At 36.7% G+C, this 22,199-nt stretch overlaps 1 protein-coding gene across 1 annotated transcript; it reads left to right on the forward strand.

Moving 5' to 3' along the window:
- The first annotated feature begins 7,291 nt into the window (after positions 1-7,291).
- LOC145980707 (uncharacterized) lies at positions 7,292-14,401 on the forward strand. Its single transcript, XM_083113769.1, has 2 exons — positions 7,292-7,395; positions 13,100-14,401. The coding sequence occupies exons 1-2, from the start codon at positions 7,393-7,395 to the stop codon at positions 14,279-14,281; spliced, it is 1,185 nt and encodes a 394-aa protein (XP_082969895.1). The 5' UTR covers positions 7,292-7,392; the 3' UTR covers positions 14,282-14,401.
- Positions 14,402-22,199: the final 7,798 nt, after the last annotated feature.

Genomic DNA, 22,199 nt, shown 5'->3' on the forward strand with positions numbered 1-22,199 from the left:
AAATTCTGGAATTACTTTATATTTTTAACTTTAAATAATTTTTGCAGTCTTTGTAGCCGAATTTTAGTGTTTTTAATGATAGTTAGCCAAATATCAGCTGCCATATTTATTTACACTTTAATGAAAATGACACTATTTACAGTTTAACATGATTAGTATTTTGTATATTATTCTATTTAAAAAAATTTTTGCTTTTAAAAATTATTGAATTTTAAAACAAGGGAAATTTAAGTATTTTTTTTCAGATGGCATATTACATTTACTTTTGTATGAGCTTCAGCCCATCAGTACATATATTTTGTTTCTTTTATTTCCTTTCTTAGAGCATAATAAACATCATTAAATGAATACGAGATTAATATACTTTCACAAAAAGTGATTCTGATATCTACAAATTTCTTGTGTACATTATTCTGTAATTTTATTTAAAGTGATTTCAATAAGTGTTTTTTAAAATAGAATTCCCCAATTTAAATTTTGATTTAAATCAAACCACCTTGCATAACAGAAAGCTGGCTTCTGGGCAGCGAATGATACTTTTACATTAGATCTTGCACTTTCTCGTTCAAGAGTGAGATTACTGAGTCCGCTAAATTTGGGCTGAATCATACCATTCGACACTACCTTCCAGAAGTTTTTTCCTAAGTTTCAATTTTGAGAAAGATAGTTCTTTTTTGTTGTTGTTACTTGGTTGTTACTTGAAGAGTAGGAAACAAACAGAAGGCGGTACAGAATACAGAGAACACTGGAAGCTAGTGAAGAGCTATCAAGGAGAAGAAACTTTGCCAAAGTACTTGATTTTAAATTTTAGAACATTCCTGAAACGTAGAACTTGATCAGGAAATTCGGAAGATAAATCATCTTCGTGCCCGTTACAGAGGGCAATAGCTGCATCTGAAGTTGTAGGAAGGAAGGGAGAACTGCTAATATTATCCATACCCTTCTTCAGACTTTAAAACACTGGAAGCATTAAATGCCCCATACTTTTCTGGCAGTAAAGGCGTGGTGTAGTCCTTCTTGTACGTTGTTTGAGGAGCGAAAGCTTGTAGGGTAGTGGCTACCGTTCAGGATTGTCAATCTGATGGTCGTAGGTTCAAACCCTTCCGGTGGCAGAAAATTTTCGTAAGTTTTAGACATATCCCATTGTGTTCAATATCCACGCTGTGAAATGGAATGATTCAGTTTGGAATTAACGATGGGGGGAGGGGAAATATTAAATTACAAAATCTCAATTTCAACGAACCGAGAAGTGGAGAAAAATTGAATAATTCTTATAAATATTAAAAATTACGTTCATTTTTTTAGTGGTGTAATCGCAGGTAAAATCAAAGATCTTACATGGAAGATTTTAATTTGCTCTGAACTCAGCCAAAAGGCATTTCGCACCGATCTAATATATTCTCTAATACATTTCAGAATGTTATTGAATGTTTCATGTCGATATTTTGACCAATGCATTCATTCTTGACGCTCAGACGATATTTTCTGCAACTACCTCTTCTCTCCAGTTCCTTCTCCTTCTTCTCTCCCCTCTTTCTGTTCTGCTTTTATCTCATATCGCCTTCCCTACTTTTCTCGCATCTTATCTCCATCCCACTCTTCTCCACTCCTCTTACCTCCTTTCCTGTCTTAGATTTCCGACTCCACTGCACTCTCTTTTTTCGATCTTCTCTTTTTCTCTCCTTTACTCTACTCTCCACTTCCCTCTTCTCGTCTCCTCATATCCTCTCGTCTCGTTTTCCTCCTCTTTTCTCTTCTTTGTTCTTTTTTTCCTCATCTCTCCTCGAATCTTTTTCCATTCTCCTCACTACATCTCCTCTCCTCGTCTATCCTATCTTTCTTCTCTCCTCTACTTTTCCTTTCGCTTTCTATTTCTCCTCTCCTTTGTAACCTTTCGTTTCCTCTCACCTCTTTTCCTTACTGTAGACTCATCAGCGATGAAATACTAGAAAACCTATTTTTTTCTTTCAGAAAGAATTTTGTCATTTGCGATATAATAGTGATATTTTTAATAATTTTATACAATAATACTTGTTTATATTTCTTTCGCGTATTTTATAAATATCTATTGTGCATGTGGCAACCCTGAAATTGAGCCTAACTCTGCACGCAACCCACCAACGGCTTGTGTAAATTGGGTTGCCTAGTTTAAAATGTCGTTGTCCTAAAACTTTTGAGAGACACTGTACAGGTCTCTGTACAGAAAGGCTAATCGGGACTGGACCTACAGTTTAAAGTGGGATCCGAACCACTGTGCCGTGTGCCTCAAACGTGTATAATTTTAGACCTGAAGGTCATTGTCATATATGCAGCGCGCGGAAACTTGGAAACAGAAATAGGATTACAATGCTATTTTGTATCTTTTGTAATTTAGCATCCCCTTCTTGCCACTTTTGGATAATCGCGATAAGGACGACGAGTAGCTAATACATGGAACCGAGGCATTAAGTCGATCAAGGAGCCAGCAATTGCCCAAAGCGTGGCGCACACACAAGAAAAGCATGGATATTAACCTGTCATACAATTGAAGTATTAATCACAATAATAGGAATAACTATGCACCGTATGGTTTAAGTCAGGTGCATAAATAACAATTACTATTGAATTTGTTGTTGTCACAATTAAATTTATAAAATGTGACAAACATGGATTAGTTAGTCACAGTTCAATTTTACAGATTGAACTTAGCAACACGAATTAGTCAGAGTTCAATCTTACAGATTTTTCTGTAACAACATCGATTAGTCACTTAAAGTTTTTAGATGTGACTGTGGCAACGTTAATTGGTCAGATGAAATTGAACAGATTCAACTCTGCAACATAGATTGGATGCAATTAAATTTTTATATTTAAGTGTAACAAAATATATTAGTCACAGTAAAATCTTACAGATATAATTGTGGCAACATGGATTAGTCACAGTTCAATTTCACAGATTTAACAGTCATAGTTAAATTTTACAGATTTTTCTGTGACAACATGGATTAATCATATATAAGTTCTACAGATTTTTCTATGACAACATGGATTAGTCATAGCTAAATTTTGCAGATACAATTGTGGCAACATGGATTAGTGATTGATTGATTTGTTTTATTTTACTTCGATTTCTGTGCCACTTTTGGCTAATTTGCGATGATGGGAATGGGTGATGATATGATGAAATTTATGAATAGACACTCACAAACGTCCGTGCCCAGGCCGAGATTCGAACCCGGCACTCCTGGCGTCATAGCATGATCATGTGATAACCACTACGTCACGGGAGCCAGCAACTTGGATTATTCACAGTTCAGTTTTACAGATTTATCTTGACAACATGTATTTATCATAGTTAATTTTTACAGATTTTACTGTAAAAACATGGATTAGTCATAGTTAAATATTGCAGTTTTTTTGTGAAAACAGGGATTAGTGAGTTAAATTTTGCAGATTTAACTGTGACAGCATGGATTAGTCACAGTTCAATTTTACAGATTTTTGTGTGGCATGGTTCTTCACAATTGGTTTTTACAGATTTAATTGTGGCAATATGGATCAGTCACAGTGAAAATTCGGAGATTTAACGATTACAACATGGATGTCAGAGTTCAATTTAACCAATTTAACTCTGACTAACCCTTGTAACCACTGGCGTACGCAGGATATTTTAGGGCGTGGGTTGAACTTGTGAACTTGGATGGTGCATAAATAGTGTCGCAGACACATTTTTCATTTGCGAGGTACAAAATTCGTCCTCCACGTGTGTGTATCCGTGTGTGTATATATATATACAGTATGTAACATTATTATTCGTACACACGAATTTTCAAAGAAAATGCTTTAATATCTGAAAGGAAATACACTCTTTTGAAATTGTTTCTTTACAATTCAATAACAAATATCATTAAGAACATAAAATCTTACCCAAATTCTGTATAACCAATGACAATAATAAATTAAATGAAACTGAAAGAGAAACGTGCCATTTTTTGTACAACTTTTCTATTCGTACACTTAATAATATAAAAGGAAAAAGTATATTCAGAGCAAATTGACTGACAGTTCTAATACTTTGATGCGTATCCTTTGGCTTTAATTACTGCTTGACACCTGTTCTTCATAGAATTAACCAGTTTCCGACATGTTTCAGACCTTATTTTATTCCACTCGGCTTGCACAACAGTTTTCAACTCTTGTTTGGACTTGACGCCTGCTTTATGGACTCGCCTCTTCAAAATTGCCCATAAATGCTCAACGGGATTTAAGTCTGGACTTTGAGCTGGTGTTTGTAGTAGTTTGGGCACATTCCATATTAGACAATTCATGTTAACTCGCTTACTGTCATTGTCTTGTAAGAATCTGTAGATAGGCGGCATGTCCATATTTGGGCACTCTGCTTTACATTGTTCTTCAATATGTCCAGATAGACATATGCATCCATGATACCATCAATAAACTGGATGGTACAAACACCATTGGACGACATACAGCCCCCAAATCATTAATAACTCACCATCTTGGACTCGTCTGACCATATGACAATATCTCAAAATTCCTGGTCCTTGTGGATGTGCTCTTTCGCGAATGAAAGTATATTCCTGCGATTCACCTTATTTACATACGGCCTCTTTTCTGGTATTCTGCCATGATATCCATGCTTCCACAAGGCACGTCGGACAGTTTGATCGGACATCATCTTGCCAGCAACCTTTTCTACTAACGGTCGTAACTGAGGAACACTTAGTAGGGTTTTTTTCTCGCACTATTTTTTAAAATAAAGCGTTCATCACGTTTATTCAATCGTCTCTCTTTTGGTTTTCTCGACACATTCTGTGTTGAACCTTCCTCTCTAAGTTTTTTTACTATGTATTGAACTATGGAGTGTGATTTATTGACTGTTTGTCTAAAGTTTCTTAACGAATAACCTCAAAGGGCCAAATTTATAATAACATCCTTCAGATCGGAACTAAGTTCCTTCACCTTGCCCATTTCGAACACGCTGATAGATAGACGATAGGCATACAACAATACCTACGCCAGCATTCCGCTTGACAGGGAGCGCGCCTGCATGTTTAAACTTGTTACGAAGTTGCAAACTACACGAAATCGCCCGAATAGCGGTGGCGCTGTATGCGAGGAAGATTGAAACTCTTGCCTGTACGAATAACAATGTTGCATGAAAGAGCGTGTTTTTCTCTTTTCACACAAATTATATGCTCTGTTTATACACTTTGAACATACAAACATACATTTTTATTGACATTTGTTGGTGAAACCTTCATTAACATTAATTTCCAGGTACATATGAAAAAGATTATATTTACTAGTAGATATGACATTTTTTCCTCGGAAATTCTACGTGTACGAATAACAATGTTACATACTGTATAATGGTGTGTGTGTGTATAAAGATACTTACGGATTTCCTATGTTTTTCATAAATACATTTTATTTCTTTATTTTTATACGATTTATGACTATTTTAAAAACAGATAATTCTGAAACATATAAAGCCCTAGACATCGTTTTGGGTTCTTTGGAATGTGATGGAACGGAAAATCAGAATATTGTCATTTGAAAGTAGCGAACACATATGCATCTATTCATTACAATGCAGGGTGCGATTTGATGGGGCGATAGGTGGGGTTCTCACCCCCCTCCCCGCTTTGAAGCATCAAATCTCTGCTTATGAATGAAACAACACAACCAGGAATCATTATTTGCAACCTACTTGTAAACTATATCGTATTTATGGTGTTCCAGTTGAATTCAATTACGTTTACCGCACTATACCTACAAAATAAAATCATTAATCAATTTATGTCGACTGGGCACAGTGGCGCCAATTTATATGGGTCCGTGGGGCCCGGACCCGCCCAATAATTTATGATTTTTTTGTAAATTTATAATTCAGGTGCTTGAACCCACCCAATGTTTTTGAAAATTGGCACCCCTGGCTGTCTCTCTTTTAGATGCCATGTATTCTGTATTTTTTCAGACTTCTGTTGTTTAACAAGCAGGCTATTTTTCTATCGAATACTAAAACTTGGCGGTGTTTCTGACGTGAGTTGGGTCTCCTCGTCGTTTAATCCTGTTCGAGAGCTTGTTGAGATCTGTAGTGTTTTATAAAAGTAAGTCGAGAGGTCCCCTATCGACTCGTAGGAGTTTCAGGTTTCAAGAATTAGTAAGGCATTTATGAAAGTGGTTATTTATGATGCAATTTATGATATTTTAAGACTCTATACAAGTACTGAAAGTACTATCATTGTATATGCAAAACCAAAATGCTTCAGTTCTTATAGCAAAGCACGAAATTGGCATGGCTACTCTTGGAACGATTGTTTCATCTCGTTGGAGGCCGGTAGGTCAGGAGTTAGAGGAAAACCATACGTTCGAAAGTAATTTTGTAGATCTTTGGTGGCCAATATGAAGACTTAGGTTTCTATTCGCATGTAGTCCTATTAAATGCACACACACATGCTTGTAGATGAACGTATGTTTTATGGAGACATGTCAGTGAACTTTCATGTAAGTGAAAACATATGTGCGTCATTTGTTAAATATTTTCACATCTACAAAGAAAATCCAAAACTAATTTCCACCTCACTCTAGGATTATGAGAATTCAATTAAAATGTTACCAATATCTACAGCTGAATACGAACGCGGGTTCAGTGTCATGAATCTAACCTTTACTGAACAGAGTGTGATTTAATATTTGCTTGGATCATAGAATACAGCGGCGTAAATCAATTTTGATGATACCCCGTTGTTGTCGTTTTATTATCATGAGATATGAGTTTCAATTATCACTTTAAACCTTCGTTTTAAAAGTTATTCAAACACAAGAATGGTTATCGGGGGTAATGTTAAGTTTTTTTTATTTTCTAAAAGTTTCGGGGGAGCTGTAGCCCCTTCAGCCCACCCCTCCGGGTACGCCAGTGCTTGTAAGGAACTAATTGGTCGACGAACACGGTGTTCAAGAACGCTCCTTGGCCACGCTTCATATAGTACCACACACCGAGTGATTCAGCGGTGAGTAAATGTTGACATGTAGGAAATAGCAACAATACCAGAGAGTACATGGCAAGAAAAACAGGAAGCCCAAATGCAAACATATTCAGGAAAAAGGAATTTCTCACACGCATCCATCGAATTCCTTCTTGTTCATTTGAACGCAACTACTGGTAGTCTTCCGGATGACGTCCTAGGTTCAAGGACCAATGGCGTTTCGCTTGCAGTTATTAACACGCCATTGGATTCTAATTAGGAGAAAAGTTGCGTCCGTTTTAAACGGCTTCACACTTACAACTTGTGTAACCCTGAACTTGGACAGGGGGTAGTATATAAACTTAGTATTGCCTTTTACTTGTGTATTTCTAGAGGATATCGTTTCTTGGAATTACGGAGAATGGTGAGCTCCTAGTTTCATACGTTATACTTTTATTTATTCAAGTGTTTCCACATATCGCATGTTTGTACTGTATTTCGGTACGTTTCACTTCGGATAGATGGCGTTAAATTTTATTTTTAACGAAAGTGGACAAATAGAATCAAACCCAACCACATACCCAGGATATTCCACTGCCTTTTAAACTTCAACTTTGCATAGTTCTGTACCACACCACTCACATTCTTCACTTTTATTATCTTACTGACAGTATACTTTCAATACGGTAACTTCGTTAAGGAGCTAATATCCTTTTATTTATTTTATACTTTATATTTTATATTTTATTTAGTCAATCACTATCCAAACATTGACATTTGTTTTCATTGCATTCTTTCTTCAGATAGGCCAAACGTGAGTTTGTCTAGTTTAAAGCGGGATTTGAACCCCTCTGCAATGTGCCTCCATTGGATATTGAACCTTTGATTACAAGTTGATATCTGTATCTCCACGCAATCTGTGAGGCAATCTATTTTTTCTAAAATTATTCAAAAGTTGCTTGTACGCTTGTAGTATACTTCCAAAAGGTTATTAAGATGTTTTTCACAGCTCTCACACATTAAATTGTAAATGTTGCTATATATTTTATTTATTATAGAGACAATCCACATCCAAAACTTATACGATCAGTGGTAATTTTGTGTGGGAACACTTGAGCAGGGGTATCTCTAAATGTTTACACTGCAGTAACATATTAATGTTATTAGTTTGCAAGAAACAGGCCCATGGACGTCCGCAGGATTTTTTCCAGGGAGGGGCAAGGAAGGTATTTTTTTCCAGGGGGGGCAAACAAGTCACATTTTTCCTCAAAAGAGTGTAGTTCCCTAAAAAAACATTGCTTAAATTTGAACTTATGATGTTAATGCAATAATTAACACATATTATTGTGACTAAAATGAAATTATATGAGTGAAATATATAATTTTTGGTTGACTTTCATTTTCCAGGGGGTGGGGGGAAGGCCCATGAACAGGCCTAACAATTAAATTAGTTACTTTGCTATTTATAGGCATATGCAGCTTGTTTGGTACAAAGGTTGTATGTATTTCTGAAGGTGAATGATTTGGTTTATTTTACATTGCTTTTCTGTCACTTTTAGCTAATCGCGAAGATGAGGATGAGTGATGATATAATGAAATTGAAGGGACACTCACAAAGAATACCTATGCACAACCGGGACTCGAACGCCGTATCGTAGCGCACTGTGCTAACCACTCCGTCACGTAGGTCACCTTATTTCTGAAAGTTCGTTTCCAAGTGGCACGTGTCCCTTGTCTCTTGTCGCTTCGGTCTGAAAGCCTACTAAATATCACATTAAATTGATACATATTGCTTACACATGATTATTGTAGCTACACGATTTGTTCATGATGATGTGATGTGCAAAGCTGTCTGGATATGTGTGTTCGGCATTTTGTTGAAGTGCTTATGGAAGTAAGAATGGAGCTTAGGGGGGAAGGGGTCCAAGGCCCAGAATTCATTGCAGCTGACACCAAATACAGTTCCTCCACGTTCTTTTTTTATGTACGAATCTGCTTATGTTTCAAATCTCCTTTCTTATCCTGCAACCAGTGCAGGGTAACGAACTGACTGAATCAATAACCTGTTGTCCCAAAATGTATGGTTAACTCTAAGTTTCGTTAAACGTTAAGTGCAGATTATATTTCCATTAACATTGGATTTTGTTCCTATTAAATTTATGGAATAAATAATTTTACTTCTACAAAAATGGCATTGATAGTATAATACTGTAAATATTGATGATGTACTCATAACTGGCATACAAGATGCATATTACAAGGGAGAAGGTTTCTTTAAAATAAAAAATGAATGGTTTATTATAATTAATACATTTAAACTTAAAGGCTACAGTAAAACATGTTATTGTATTTTATTTTGTTGTTGAAATTGTCAGTTTGTAAGACAGAACTACTTACATTGAGCATTAGTCTTCTCTTGGACCCTTTTCTACCTGTGTTCTCGAGAGCACTTCAAAGTATCTTTTTTTTTACGTCCCACATTTGTCACTGAAACGTGTTTGCACACATTCTTACTTGAATATGTGCCATTTGCAACATGTGGTTTTGCATCCATGTCTTCACGTATTTCTCAGGTTTAAACTGATCAACTGGTGGGGCTTTACATTATGTTCGAGACCACGTGAAACCAAAAGTATTACTGTGATATACTCACTGGGGTTATGGTCGAATTACATGAATAAATATAAACGAAACGCAAGTAGAAGGTATGCGTAAGGTTAACCAGAGCCTTAGTTTAGCACTTGCTACATTTTATTCTCATTAATTTATTCTCAAGTCCAAAATGACCAATCAGTTTGATACCCGGTGGACACACATAGTGGTTCGGATCCAACTTGAAACTGTAGGTCCAGTCCCAGTTAGCCTTTCTGTGCATAAAGTGGGCTTTAAAACAAAAATTCAATCAATCCGAAATGACCAGGTCGCATTCAAGCAATAAAGTGAGAAATAAATGTGGAAATATTTGTTTCAACTAGTTCATTGCACGACGCCCCCTCTCTCTCACACAAAAAGATATACATACGCACAGCGATTGGGTTCCAAAACCCGGGGGGGGGGGGGGCAAGGTGGCATAACTGGAGGGGCAAATACAGATAAGGTAGATAAGGTTTAGCATAGTGCGGGGGGAAAGTAGCGAAAAGTGGGGAGGGCAACTGCCCCAGCGCCCTCTAATCGCCGCCACTGATCCTACCCAAGACTCATACTGACCAGCAATTAGGCTTCAGGCTATCTTTGGCTTAAACAACTCCACCTTGGACTGTTTCAACCTGAAATCTCTCTTGGAATTCATTTTACAGTTTTATTGTCTGAGCAGTTATTGTTACAAAAAAAAATGTTAAGGTGTTGAATATGCATATGCAACATATGAGTAATCGATATTTGTTTATTTGATGATCTTTCTTAGTACAGAAATACTCACACGCACACATGTAGAGAGAGAGAGAGAAAAAGAGAGTGAGAGAGAGAGAGAGAGAGAGAGAGAGGTTTGCAAGGTAACTAAAATGAATTATATTCATACCGTGACTAATTTAGAGCTGAGAAACAGTAATTAATATCGCATCTACAATCTTACAATCACACATACGCAAATTACATACATCCCTTAATTCTGTTACTGACTGTGCAAATAATGGAACAATAACTAAAATAGAAACAAATAATTCCCCCATTGTTTGGAATTACAACTCATGTTTTCTTACTAAATGCACCTTAAGAATACAGCCCTAAGACTTTAGATCAATGAAATTAATTACATGTACATCTAGTAATTGATAGTTTACAAATATTTCAGCACTAAATACTTAGTTGGGTTAACATAAATTTATTAATTTCAGCAAATAATTTAAGGACAGCAACTTACATAAACTGATTAATAAGCAGGTACAATATATAGATATAATAGTATATATATATATTGTTGCTATTATCAGGTTATTGTTCCTTTGCGTATAATTTTATACCATCAGTAACAAATCCTGCCATCTATGATCCACAACTTTCGTCGGTCGAATCATTGCAATACAGTACAAAATAAGGCCATATCAATTTGAAGTTTTCACTAATAACATGCTTGAAGTTTCCTTCGTTTTAAAAATAAGGTCGAAAACCTGGACGCTTTTCCTTTCATTGAAGTAATTATGCACATCCGAGTGCATAATTACCTTCTCAAGGTCTTTGGAGAGTCTCGGTAATAAGCACGCAATAATTATAATTTTCAATTATCTTATAATGAAGGTCGTACGAGAACGGCCATGAACGAAGCATTACTAGATTGTATTCGCTTGAATTAATGGCCTTAGTGAATTCGAACCGTTACATTCTGTTATCAAAGTCCGTGACGAATGTCTGTGTGTAGAGTAATTTTCTCGTAACATCTCCTGCTGTTATGCATTAGGAGGTTGGGAGGGAGTCATCACTTCCGAAACCACCAATAAACAAGCGAGTGGATGACGTCATCCCAACCCCAGCACCTATCGTTAACGCTCCCGCTCACGTTCTATGCTATTGTAGGCTCACTAGCTAGATTCGTGTAATCAGCTGAAGATAATACACCTCTATCTACCTCTGTAGGCGAAGTAGGCAAGTTATAAGGCTTTCAGTATTAGGGTTCTTTCTTACAGCTAGTGATAATACTTTTACACAAATCACAGTTAATTATAAACATTTATAACCTGCTTGTTGCTTGCTTGAATTGTTGTTTTAAGTCAACTTTATGCACAGATAGGCTAATCGGGACTGGGCCTACAGTTTAAAGTGGGATCCGAACCACTGTGCAATGTGCCTACAACGGGTATTGAACCCGGGACCTCTTGTTTAGAAGGCGAGGACATTACCACTACGCCATCGGGGAAGCCCACATTTATAACAAGCAAATGACTGTGGATCTTATCGCAAAGCACTAGTAAGGGAGAGAACACAAACTATTAAAATCTATTTCACTGGATCTCCGTTTCACGTTAATATGTAGCATTTTTTTCAGGTTTATCAGTGGGATATATTTCTCTCTTTTGATGTGTATACTACTTCCAAATTAGAAAGTTTTAATTACACCTTATACTTTAAAATTACTAAATTTTAATTCCTCTGAGAATGCTGATCGAAACAATTCTACTACACTCTTGTTGTGTAATAGTAATGTTTTTTAGTGATTGATTACGAATTTCTGGTTAATATTTGCTATGTGTTGTAATTTTTATAACATTTCTGAACGACAGTTAAATATGACCATTTTCTAGTCATTTGTTTGGAAAGTATTGAGTTGAATGTTGCCTCATGCCTCCTTGCTTTAATGGCCAGTACGGCTATGAGGCGTAACATGCTGTCTCCAAGTACTTCGATAAGAATGAAAATTCACATGTAATAAGAATTACTGTACTATACCTCTTCAAGCCAGACTTCGTAATCAAGGTGTCACAGTTTCAATCGCACATTTCACAGTTGATCGTATCCCACTTCAAACTTAGGCTCAGCCTGTCAGAGTATGAAACGAACTTAAAACAAACGTTTAGGAATTCGCATAAAAATGAAACAAAACTTTCATTTCTGAAAAGAGTACATATTTTCACAACCGTTAAAATTGTTAAAGAAGCATTCGTAGAAGTGCAGCACAGACATTTTTCTTGGATGATTAGGAGCTGTGTAAAATAATATGATTGTTATGCTAAAAACAAAGTATGAACTGTGATGTTAAAGTAGTCCTACTTTATTTAAGTGCATTCACTATGAGAACATTATAGTTATCTGTCTTTATTTTTATGAAGATTTCAAAAATTAAAGGCTGTCAGAAATAAATTTCAACAAATGAATATCATGATGTATTTTTTTTATAATTTGAACTGAAATAATGCCTCAATACTCTCCAAACTTATATAGTTCTATAATAAGTGAATAAATGTCATATTCAGTGCCATCTACAAGTAAGATTCTAGGTATTACTACAAATCCAGGAATCACGAGTTAGAACCCTGGTTAAATAATTGATTAGTTAGTGATTCTGTTTTGTTATATTTAAGTAGGCATCGTTCATTATCAGCGTTGCTATCAGGGCGCACAGGTACAAAACCAGTGCACAAATTTTGTACAAAACTATTAAAAATTTCACTTTTTGATTTCTGAACCTTTCTTTCTAGGCCAAATTATTTTGCTGTTTTGTCTTGGTTCTCACGCCGACTGTCTTTGCAAGGGCAGTCGTCGATACGTCAGAATCAGAACTACATGATGTAGCATTAAACAGCACTTCTACTGAAAGCACACCTGTAGACGCATACCCTTCCAGTACAGCCTTCAATACTTCAGGATCAGAGCTAGGCGAGACTACACCAAAATCTTACACTGAGAGAACAAGCATAGAAGAGCCTCAAGCTGCCACTAGTGAAGGTGTTGACAGTACAACGCAAGTAACGCCACACTTTCCATTGTTTCCCAAGTACCCTCACGGAGGTCCTCTTGACACAACGGTATGGATAGGCCCAGGTGGACAGTTTCCAAATTTGGGACAGCCATCTGTCTTTGCTTTGGGTCAACAGCGAGCTTCTAAACTCAGGGAAGGTTCAGGAACCGGTTTGGAGGAGTCTAACTCAGAGTCAGAAGACTCAAATCAGCGAGACTCTCCAGTGTCTACTGTTGAAGACGACTCTGGTTCCAAGTCCGACGAGGCACCATCAGCTTCCGAGTTGGGAGAGAACATTGAGGCAGCTAAGAACGAATCCAGCACAGATGCTCCTGAACCCACAAGCACAAGCCAAAGGCCCTCGCACAGAGGCAGAGGTTCATCAAGATATTCAGCAAGGAGAAGAGGCAATGTCAGGTACTCGGGAAGCCCTTCCAATTCCCTGTCTGCAGGAACTCGCGGGAAATTCTCGACCGCCTCTGCAAGAAGTTCTTTCACTTCCACACCCACACCAGTTCTGAGCAATTCTTCAACTACCACACCATCCGCTGTTGACGAAACAACCACTGAGTCCTCTCACACCTCTGATGGCGAAGGAAGTGAAACGCTACCAGTTCCTGAAGTTGTCCAAATTCCCGAGATGGTCCAAATTCCTGAAGTTATACAAACTCCTGAGGTAGTCCAAATTCCTGAAGTTATCCGAACCCCTGAGGTAGTCCAAATTCCTGAAGTTGTCATTATCGACCCAACCCTGATTGAAAAGAGTGATTCCTTGGAAACCCCTTCACCCAGTCTTGAAGATGTTCCTTCTTCAGTGCAAGAGTCGCCAGATACCAAAGTGGAAGAAGCGACTTCCCTTGCACCTGAAGTTACTAGTCAATCCCCCAGCACGGAGAAATTCCCATTTGTTAATTCACATTAACATACCTGATAAATTCAATAACTTTACATTACCTTAGTGACAATTAACACTAATCATAGACAAGTTTTTGTACGTGGGTATAATGTGATATACTGTAAAACCTTACCCAGTCATGTATGGTATAACTTAATTGTACATGTTAACGAATTGTTTATACGTAGTTACGCCTTGTATTGTATTATTTTGTACTTTTGCACATTTAAGTGTATACATAGATACTAAAAGATGTAGAACAATGAATCACCAAAGAAATTACATAATAACCATCTTTCCATTAATTGAAATGCTTGTAGCTTCGTTAAAATTAGATACTTTAAATTTTAGAAGTTATTTTTTGTAATAACACAGCAAGTTAATTTGTATACACACATTTTATAACGTTTATTTATTATTTAAAAATTGTAAACCTTTGTGAAGTAGATTTTAGAGAAAGTACAGAACAAATATAATGGAACATTATCACAAAATTTTGTGAGATTTTAACGTGTCATATTGTATCAAAACTTTGATAAATAAAATTGTATTATAACAGACTGTATTTTATTCTTCTCACAGAATGATATGTTAATTTGTTTTTACGAATTCTATTCTCGGCAAGAACACACACTGGTGGTTCAAATCCCATGTTAAGTGTATGTTTAATCAGGATTAACCTGTGCGCACATAAAATGAACTTAATAACTCAGTTTTTTTCTGTAGCCTCTCATCAGATAAGAGGGTGCAGAGAACCTTCACATTATTGATGTTCCCAACAGTAATTTACATTTTGATTAAGTAAACTATACATTCAGATTGAATGCGAAAATAACAAGTAAATTCTTTAACTCAGTTGAAGTTTCCTAGTTAATGAAGAAGTAAATTCTGGACAAGATGCCGAGCTTTGGAGAGCTAAAGTCAATTTCAGTACCAGGAACCATCGTCATGTTACCTCTGGAAAGCTTGATATCCGCTTAAGTTAAACTGATGGAATGGCTATTTGAGATAAATTCTTCTTCTCGGATCTGAAATGAAGATCCTGAGGCCACATCTGGCCTGTGATGAACCCATTGGCTGTCAGTAGAGTCGTTACAACCCACAAGTGTCCATGACTGTACATTACTTCAACACGGTCTTTGATTAGATGCTAAAAGTTCAATTACTGCGTCATCCAATAAGATCGAGCTTCAGTTATCATATTGGTTGATATTTGCGGTATCGATATCATCCTGGTAATGTGGGACAAACAATAAAACAAACAACTCTGAAAACACATATAATTTACTGAAATGAACATGGCAACAGAACAATGAACAGTAACAACAATATCCTCACATCCGTGGTAACATCAACCCTTGAAACTGACGAACCTTAGTGGAGTTGTGAAGACATGGCCTGAAGGGAAAGCAGCTGTTTGAATTGGAGGTTGTATGAACTGAGGCGTGATAAAAGGTGTTATATACCTACCAGCATACCTTCCACCTATGGCGTGCGAGTGTAGATTGCTGGCAGCAATGGGTGACCCTGAAACATAAGGTCCAAAACCAAGACCGGCGGTTATCAGGGGTGATACAAAGGCGGTAGGTGCCAAAGATGCATATCGTGGACCTACTAGAGAATGCGTGTAAGGGCCATTGTGTAAAGGAGCAGGAATTGGGGTGGCGGTAAGGATCAAAGGAGAATGTCCAGGCAAGTAGCTAGCTGCATATGCACTTCCTACCTGGGGCGAGTAGAAGTTGCTATCTGGAATGTAGGTACTGGCAAGGGACAATTGGATGTTACCAGGAGCTGCGTATACTGAAGGTGCATATCCGTCTTCAACTAATGGAGGTAATATTTTACCAGCCAGCGTTAAAGGTTCTGCGAATGTTAGTGCTGCAGATGGAAGAATGTTACCACTGATGCCTGGAGATATGATCGTCGTTCCAAACAGCGATTCTCTATTAGTCTTTCCAGCAACAGAGATCCCTGTTGGGTGTAATGCCGCTGCGACTGTCGACACAGGTATCGGCACGCCATCTCGTTTCAGCCTGTCGCCATCATTAGAGTCAGAACTCGCGGAAGTAAGGTTTGAAGCACCGTTCACTGCAGACAAGTCCGAATCAGATTTGGATGCTATAATGGAATCAGGAGTGGCAGGCTTCACTTCCGGATCAGCACGCAAGGTTGCCAGTGCCAACATAAAAGCACAGAGCTGCAGAACAATTTACCATAAAATTAGCAAATTTTCATATTAACAGTATAATAATACTGTACATAATGCAATTACTTTTGAAATATGGAAACTGCAAAAATGTACTGTATTGCAGCATTGATTGAACCACACTTGATATTAAACCTCATTTAGTAAACTCGAAGCTACAGGTATAACTTTTAAAATCGATTAGAAATTATCAGTAAATCAATTAAAACATTCTGTGTGTAACGATACTTGTAATAAATAGGAAATTTGAGTACAGAATTTTCGTGTTCTCTCCTCTACATATTTTCTGTTGATAACTACAGTTCATTAGAATGAACAATGGAAAACAATTCCTAGATCTTTCATTGAGTAACAATTTCTGTTGTTAACATGGTGTATATCATTTGACCTCTAAACTAATTCGAATCATTAAATTACAATATTTACCTCACTGACATCTTACGGAGAAGATTGTATTTAATGTATAAGTGACAATTTAAATCTGGTACTGGTTGTTATAGTGGATGTTGTCAATGATAACTATGAATATTTACATCTATTGGAGCAAGGATAAGGGATATAATACCCAGTTAATCGTGACCGGCTCAGTGGTTTAGGTCAAGTGGTTAACTGTCGTTCTTGCCATCGAAATTCTCGGCAGCCCTGTAGCTAGATATTTTGTCGCCCTAGGCAGGATTATGATGTATTGCCTCCCATACTACCAAGCACCGACATTTTATGTGCGTCCTTCGATATTTTCTTCTAATCGTGATATTCACATCTTGCAAATTTTGAAACGAGGAAACAAAGAAAACTCATTAAAAATAATATAAGGTACCTGAACCCAATATGGCCTACCTAAGGTTTGTGATTGTTTGTGATAGTGTACAAAGTCAGTAAGTTAAAACTAATTGCAAGATTCAAAGGAGGGAACATTTCTGGACGTTTACTGAAAATTGGAGCCAATTCCAAATAATAACATGGGTGCAGGAAAGATTTTTTTAAAAAAGTTACTTCACACATTTTGTTTTTTAACATGAAAATATGCAACAGAAATTGTAAAGAAAGTACAACTATGTTGTCTTTATAGGTGGATAAGTATATTGATACACTTACATTTTAATTACATAATGACACAAACAAATAATATTGTTTACAAATTAATTAATAAACAATTGAGCGACATGTCACAATTTGTTACCAGAAAACCATAGATTACACATCACAGTCTGGGAAAATGAAAGGTCCTTTATCATCCTAAGTTCCACACACAGTAGGTGGACATAAGAGTAACAAATGTCGCATTTGCGCATGTCTTTCACTATATATTCATTCCTATGTAGGCCATATTGAGTACACATTACATAGTGTTATTTTTTCCCTTCGTTATAAACAGTATAACAGATTAAAGTCTGAACTAAGTACGTTGTTGTAAAGTACAAATTATAAGCTATCATAATATGTACTAAAGGTATAAACAGTTTCCCTTTGTAAGATGTAGTAAGTTATAACTTGACTATGCGATATTAGATCATGCAGAATACAATCAGTTGGTCCAGCTATTTCGCTAACCATGTAACTACTTGGAAACAGCAAATAGGCCATATTGGGTTCAGGTACCTTAGGTTACATTTAAAGATTCATAACGTACTAATTTGGGAAACAGAAAATTCAACCACCGTGTTACCAGAATATACGTCTGCCAAGTGTATTTTTTCTGTCGCATATTCAGACTTTGTCTTCTTTTTGTTAAAAAATGAAGGCTTTCAATGGTGCTCTCTCTGTCTGGTGCCCGAGGCTTCAGTCCCCTTACCCTGCCCCTTACAACGGGCCTGGTTCTTGGGATCGAGTTTGGGAATGTGTGTTCTTTGTGAGCATCCCGTCATCAATTTCGACTAATGCATGACTCATCCTCGTCGTCGCGATTAAACCAAAAGTGGTAGAAAAGCAACAGTACAAAACAAAAATACACACATGCAATGCGGGAAGTACATTGCCATTATAACAACAGAAGCTCTCCTAATAAGAACTACCACAGGATAGAAAAAATCTAAAGCTTACCAGCTTCATGCTTCCAGTAACCCACAATGTTGAGACACACAGAATTACTTAGTGAAAAGTAAAATTAGAAACGAGACTCTCAACAATATATACAGCTGAAAGTTAATATCCCATTAAATACGTTTGTTTTACGTCACGATGTAAACAATAAACAGCAGCAAATGGAAAGTTGTCCAACTAGTTTCTTTCATAACATTAATGTCAATTCCGTTTTGTTTAATTGCGTGAAGTACTAACTAAATCGCAATAACTTTTGATTACTGTAGATAGCACAACGATTGTATTTCGTGCATGTATAAAATATTGTATAATGTTCCGTAACTCTCGTTTTTACATTCCTCACGATTGTCCGTATATTTACTCACTAAGTTTACTTAACTGTCAACATTTTCATCGAGTGTTTATTATGAAATTTACAAAACGTAGTATCGCTTTATGGACGTTTTCTACATAATTTGCAAATGTAGTTTAGTGTATGAATATGTTGTTAATAAACTCTCTTTTCCGGCTTTTAACCAATGTATGTAATAGACCCATGCACTCTTAGCGGCGATTATTTTGAATTTGCGTTTAAGTACACTTTATGCACAGACAGGCTCATCGGGACTGGAATCCGAACCTTTATGTCTCACTGAACCCGGCTTATCTCTTCCTGATCGTTAAGTTTTGCTGCATGTCTTGTTGACTGCGTGAAAATAATTTATCTTTTCAGATTTTCTCAGAGATTTCTGGGTCGAAATACCAATTCTTCAGTCGGTTGGCTGTTCTGGGGCAAGGGCCCTACAGCCCCTTCTTCCCAAGCAATCACTTTAACAATATCTCTATCACCTGTGCATATTGTTTAGGCTCGAATAGATGACGTAATTAATTCTTGCGAGTAACAATGCCACTATTACATTCGTTGAGTTATCGTAGGTAACGTTGTAGAATATCGGAACGGAGATAAGTAGCGATGACGCAGGGATATGTGAATACATTGGATCTAAAAGCAGTTAAATATAGCTACCATTTTATATTTCTGTTTTTTTACGTCGCTTTTCTACATCATTGGTTAATTGAGACGATGAGAATGAATGTTGAACATAGGAAATTGGCCATGGACGTACACAATCTCTCTCTTTGATTTTTTGGTTGATTTTCATGTTCTGTTTTCTCTGTTTCATAATTTCATTCTCTCTATCTCTCTAAATACTCTCAAAATCCGCTTCTAAGGTTAATGAAACTATGTCAGTACTTCTCAATTTTAAAGCTGTTAAAACATCACATAGTTGGTGGATGAGCTCTGCTTAGGATGTCACGGATTATTTTATAGTTTCCTCTCTCCTCATATTCTTCTTTACGTCTGTTTCCATCTTTCTTTTTCTCTCTCTTTTTATTTTCTTTTACCTTTCTCTGTTTCTTTGTTTCCAGTTTTCTTTCTTTTCGACCTAATCTCTTTATATAAATCTCTTTTTTTTCTTTATTCATATCTTTCATTCTCTCTCTCTCTTTCTTTTATATTTTTATTTTCTCTGTTTCTCCATCTCTTTCTTTCTTTGTTTTTCATCTTCTCTTTACACTTTTCTTTATTTTGTTTCTCTATTTCTTTCTCTCTGCATCCCCTTATCTCTTTGTTTCTCTGTATACTTAAATTTTCTTCCTTCTTATTTCTCTATTTATCCCTTTCTTCATTTCCTTGATTCTCTCTTTCATATCTATTCACTATCTTTTTCCCTCCGTGTGGGGGATTCTTGCTATTTGCTTGCGCTGAGAGTTTGATAGACAATTTCCCAGGTGGGTTAGAGCCCACCCGTACCCATCCACTACATCGGAAATAACACTTATTTCTACCTCGACCACCACCTTACAAACGAATGCAGCAATCCACCAAAACAGTGGTCTGCTGTGACATTCTCCAAGTTAGGGATGTGGTTTCAGAAAAGTAAAGAAAATCATTCATTGTTTCTACATTTTACGATATACTAGAATATAGAGCTCTTGACACGGTCGTGCCAGTTTCAACCATAGGACATTAATAGTCATAAGAATATATTTATCTCAATACAAATTGAGAATGAGCAACATGAGACTGTATATTGGTATACGCGTGATACTTCCAACGGCACGGGAAAACATTAAGATTTGCATCAAATAGACACAAAAACACAGAACTTACGCTTTAACATATGAATTCAGAATCTATTCATCTCGATTATGCAATTAAAAAAGAACCAAAGTTGTACATCATAACGAAACTCACAAAAAGAAATCCCAGTAACAGCACAATCTTTCTCTCATGCACTTCCATTAATCTCTTCCAGCTACAAGATTCATATATACCAGGCGGGATGGTGTACTTCAAGAGTCTGCTCATACGTCCGGGAAGGACATGTCACTCTTTACATGATACTGTTTCATTACTTCAAGACGGTCTTCAATCTACGCCTATTTGAAAGGTTAATTAGAATATCCTGGCGCAGTTGTTCATTTATCAGCGGCAGCTGCTGCTTAGGTGGCAAGTTTTGCAGTCACCACATATTTCTGGACTTATATAGATAACTATTAAACTTATTTTGTAGAGAATGATAGTTAGATAATGTAATCATAAGGGAAATTTATTCCTGAGTATTTCCTATTGTTGTGTGCCTAGTCAAGGGATGTATGCGAATGCATCGAAATGACTGAAGTTTTGCTAATTATAAATGACGAATTGCAATAAAGCGTGGTGTTCTAAATTTAACATGCAACGAAGCCTAGATTGCGCGTCAAATCTCCTGCATATGGCGATAGCCAATAGCAGCGCACTGAGGCGGTGCCACGTCCGAGCGCCAGGTACACGATTTAGTCGCGAGGTGAAACAGGTTCTGAACTAGGCAACGCCGCACGTCTGTGATTCGTTGGTGCTGTTCAGCCGTTCAGGGCCGTATGCAGGAGATTTGATGCGCACTCTAGTTTCTTTGCCTTAGGTGATTCCATAAAAATCCTTTTATCTTACCATCCATAGAAGACATACTTGGAAACAGAATTGCCAAATTTAATTCATTCCATTTGTTACAGATATAGAATAGATATTGCAAAAATATGCAAACAATATAGTAATATAAGATGAAGCATAAATATTATGAAAAGTAATTCAGTATATAGGTATACGTTTATGCAAGTTATTCACATGAAAATATGCAAATTGATATTTTCCAATAAATGAGTAAAATCCAGCTAATATGACGATTGTTACAAGTTGAGTAGGCTACTAGTACCCTTAGAACAATTCCAGTTCCAAATAGAACCTGCGAATTGTAATATTCGTGTAACTTTTAATTAAAATAACAATATAATTTGTAAATAGACACTCTTTAACCTTTAGACCGCCGAGCGGGTTTTCGAAAGTAACCACTCACTGGCCGCCGCCTTTGCGCGCGATTTTTAAATTTTACACTTATTTCAGAAAAACGTTATATCTCGGAGACTATTTGAGCAATCTACTTCGGGTAACTTTTGTTTTTCAGCTAGAACATCAGGGCATGCAACTGTGCCGGAATCAAAACGCCAAAGCCAATAAGAGAGGTTGGGTGGGCAGCGGCCCCCAACTTTCAATGAAAAAATCATATATTCGATATATTCGATAATGTAATGCACCCAGGAACATGAAATGACTTTCACTCGGTTGAGAAGAACCATTCTTTGAAAATAAGACTAAAGTTTTCCTCCCCTTGCAAAAAT

This window comes from Lepisma saccharinum, chromosome 28 (genome assembly GCF_977018435.1).
Source record: "Lepisma saccharinum chromosome 28, izLepSacc3.1, whole genome shotgun sequence".
NCBI lineage: Eukaryota > Metazoa > Arthropoda > Insecta > Zygentoma > Lepismatidae > Lepisma > Lepisma saccharinum.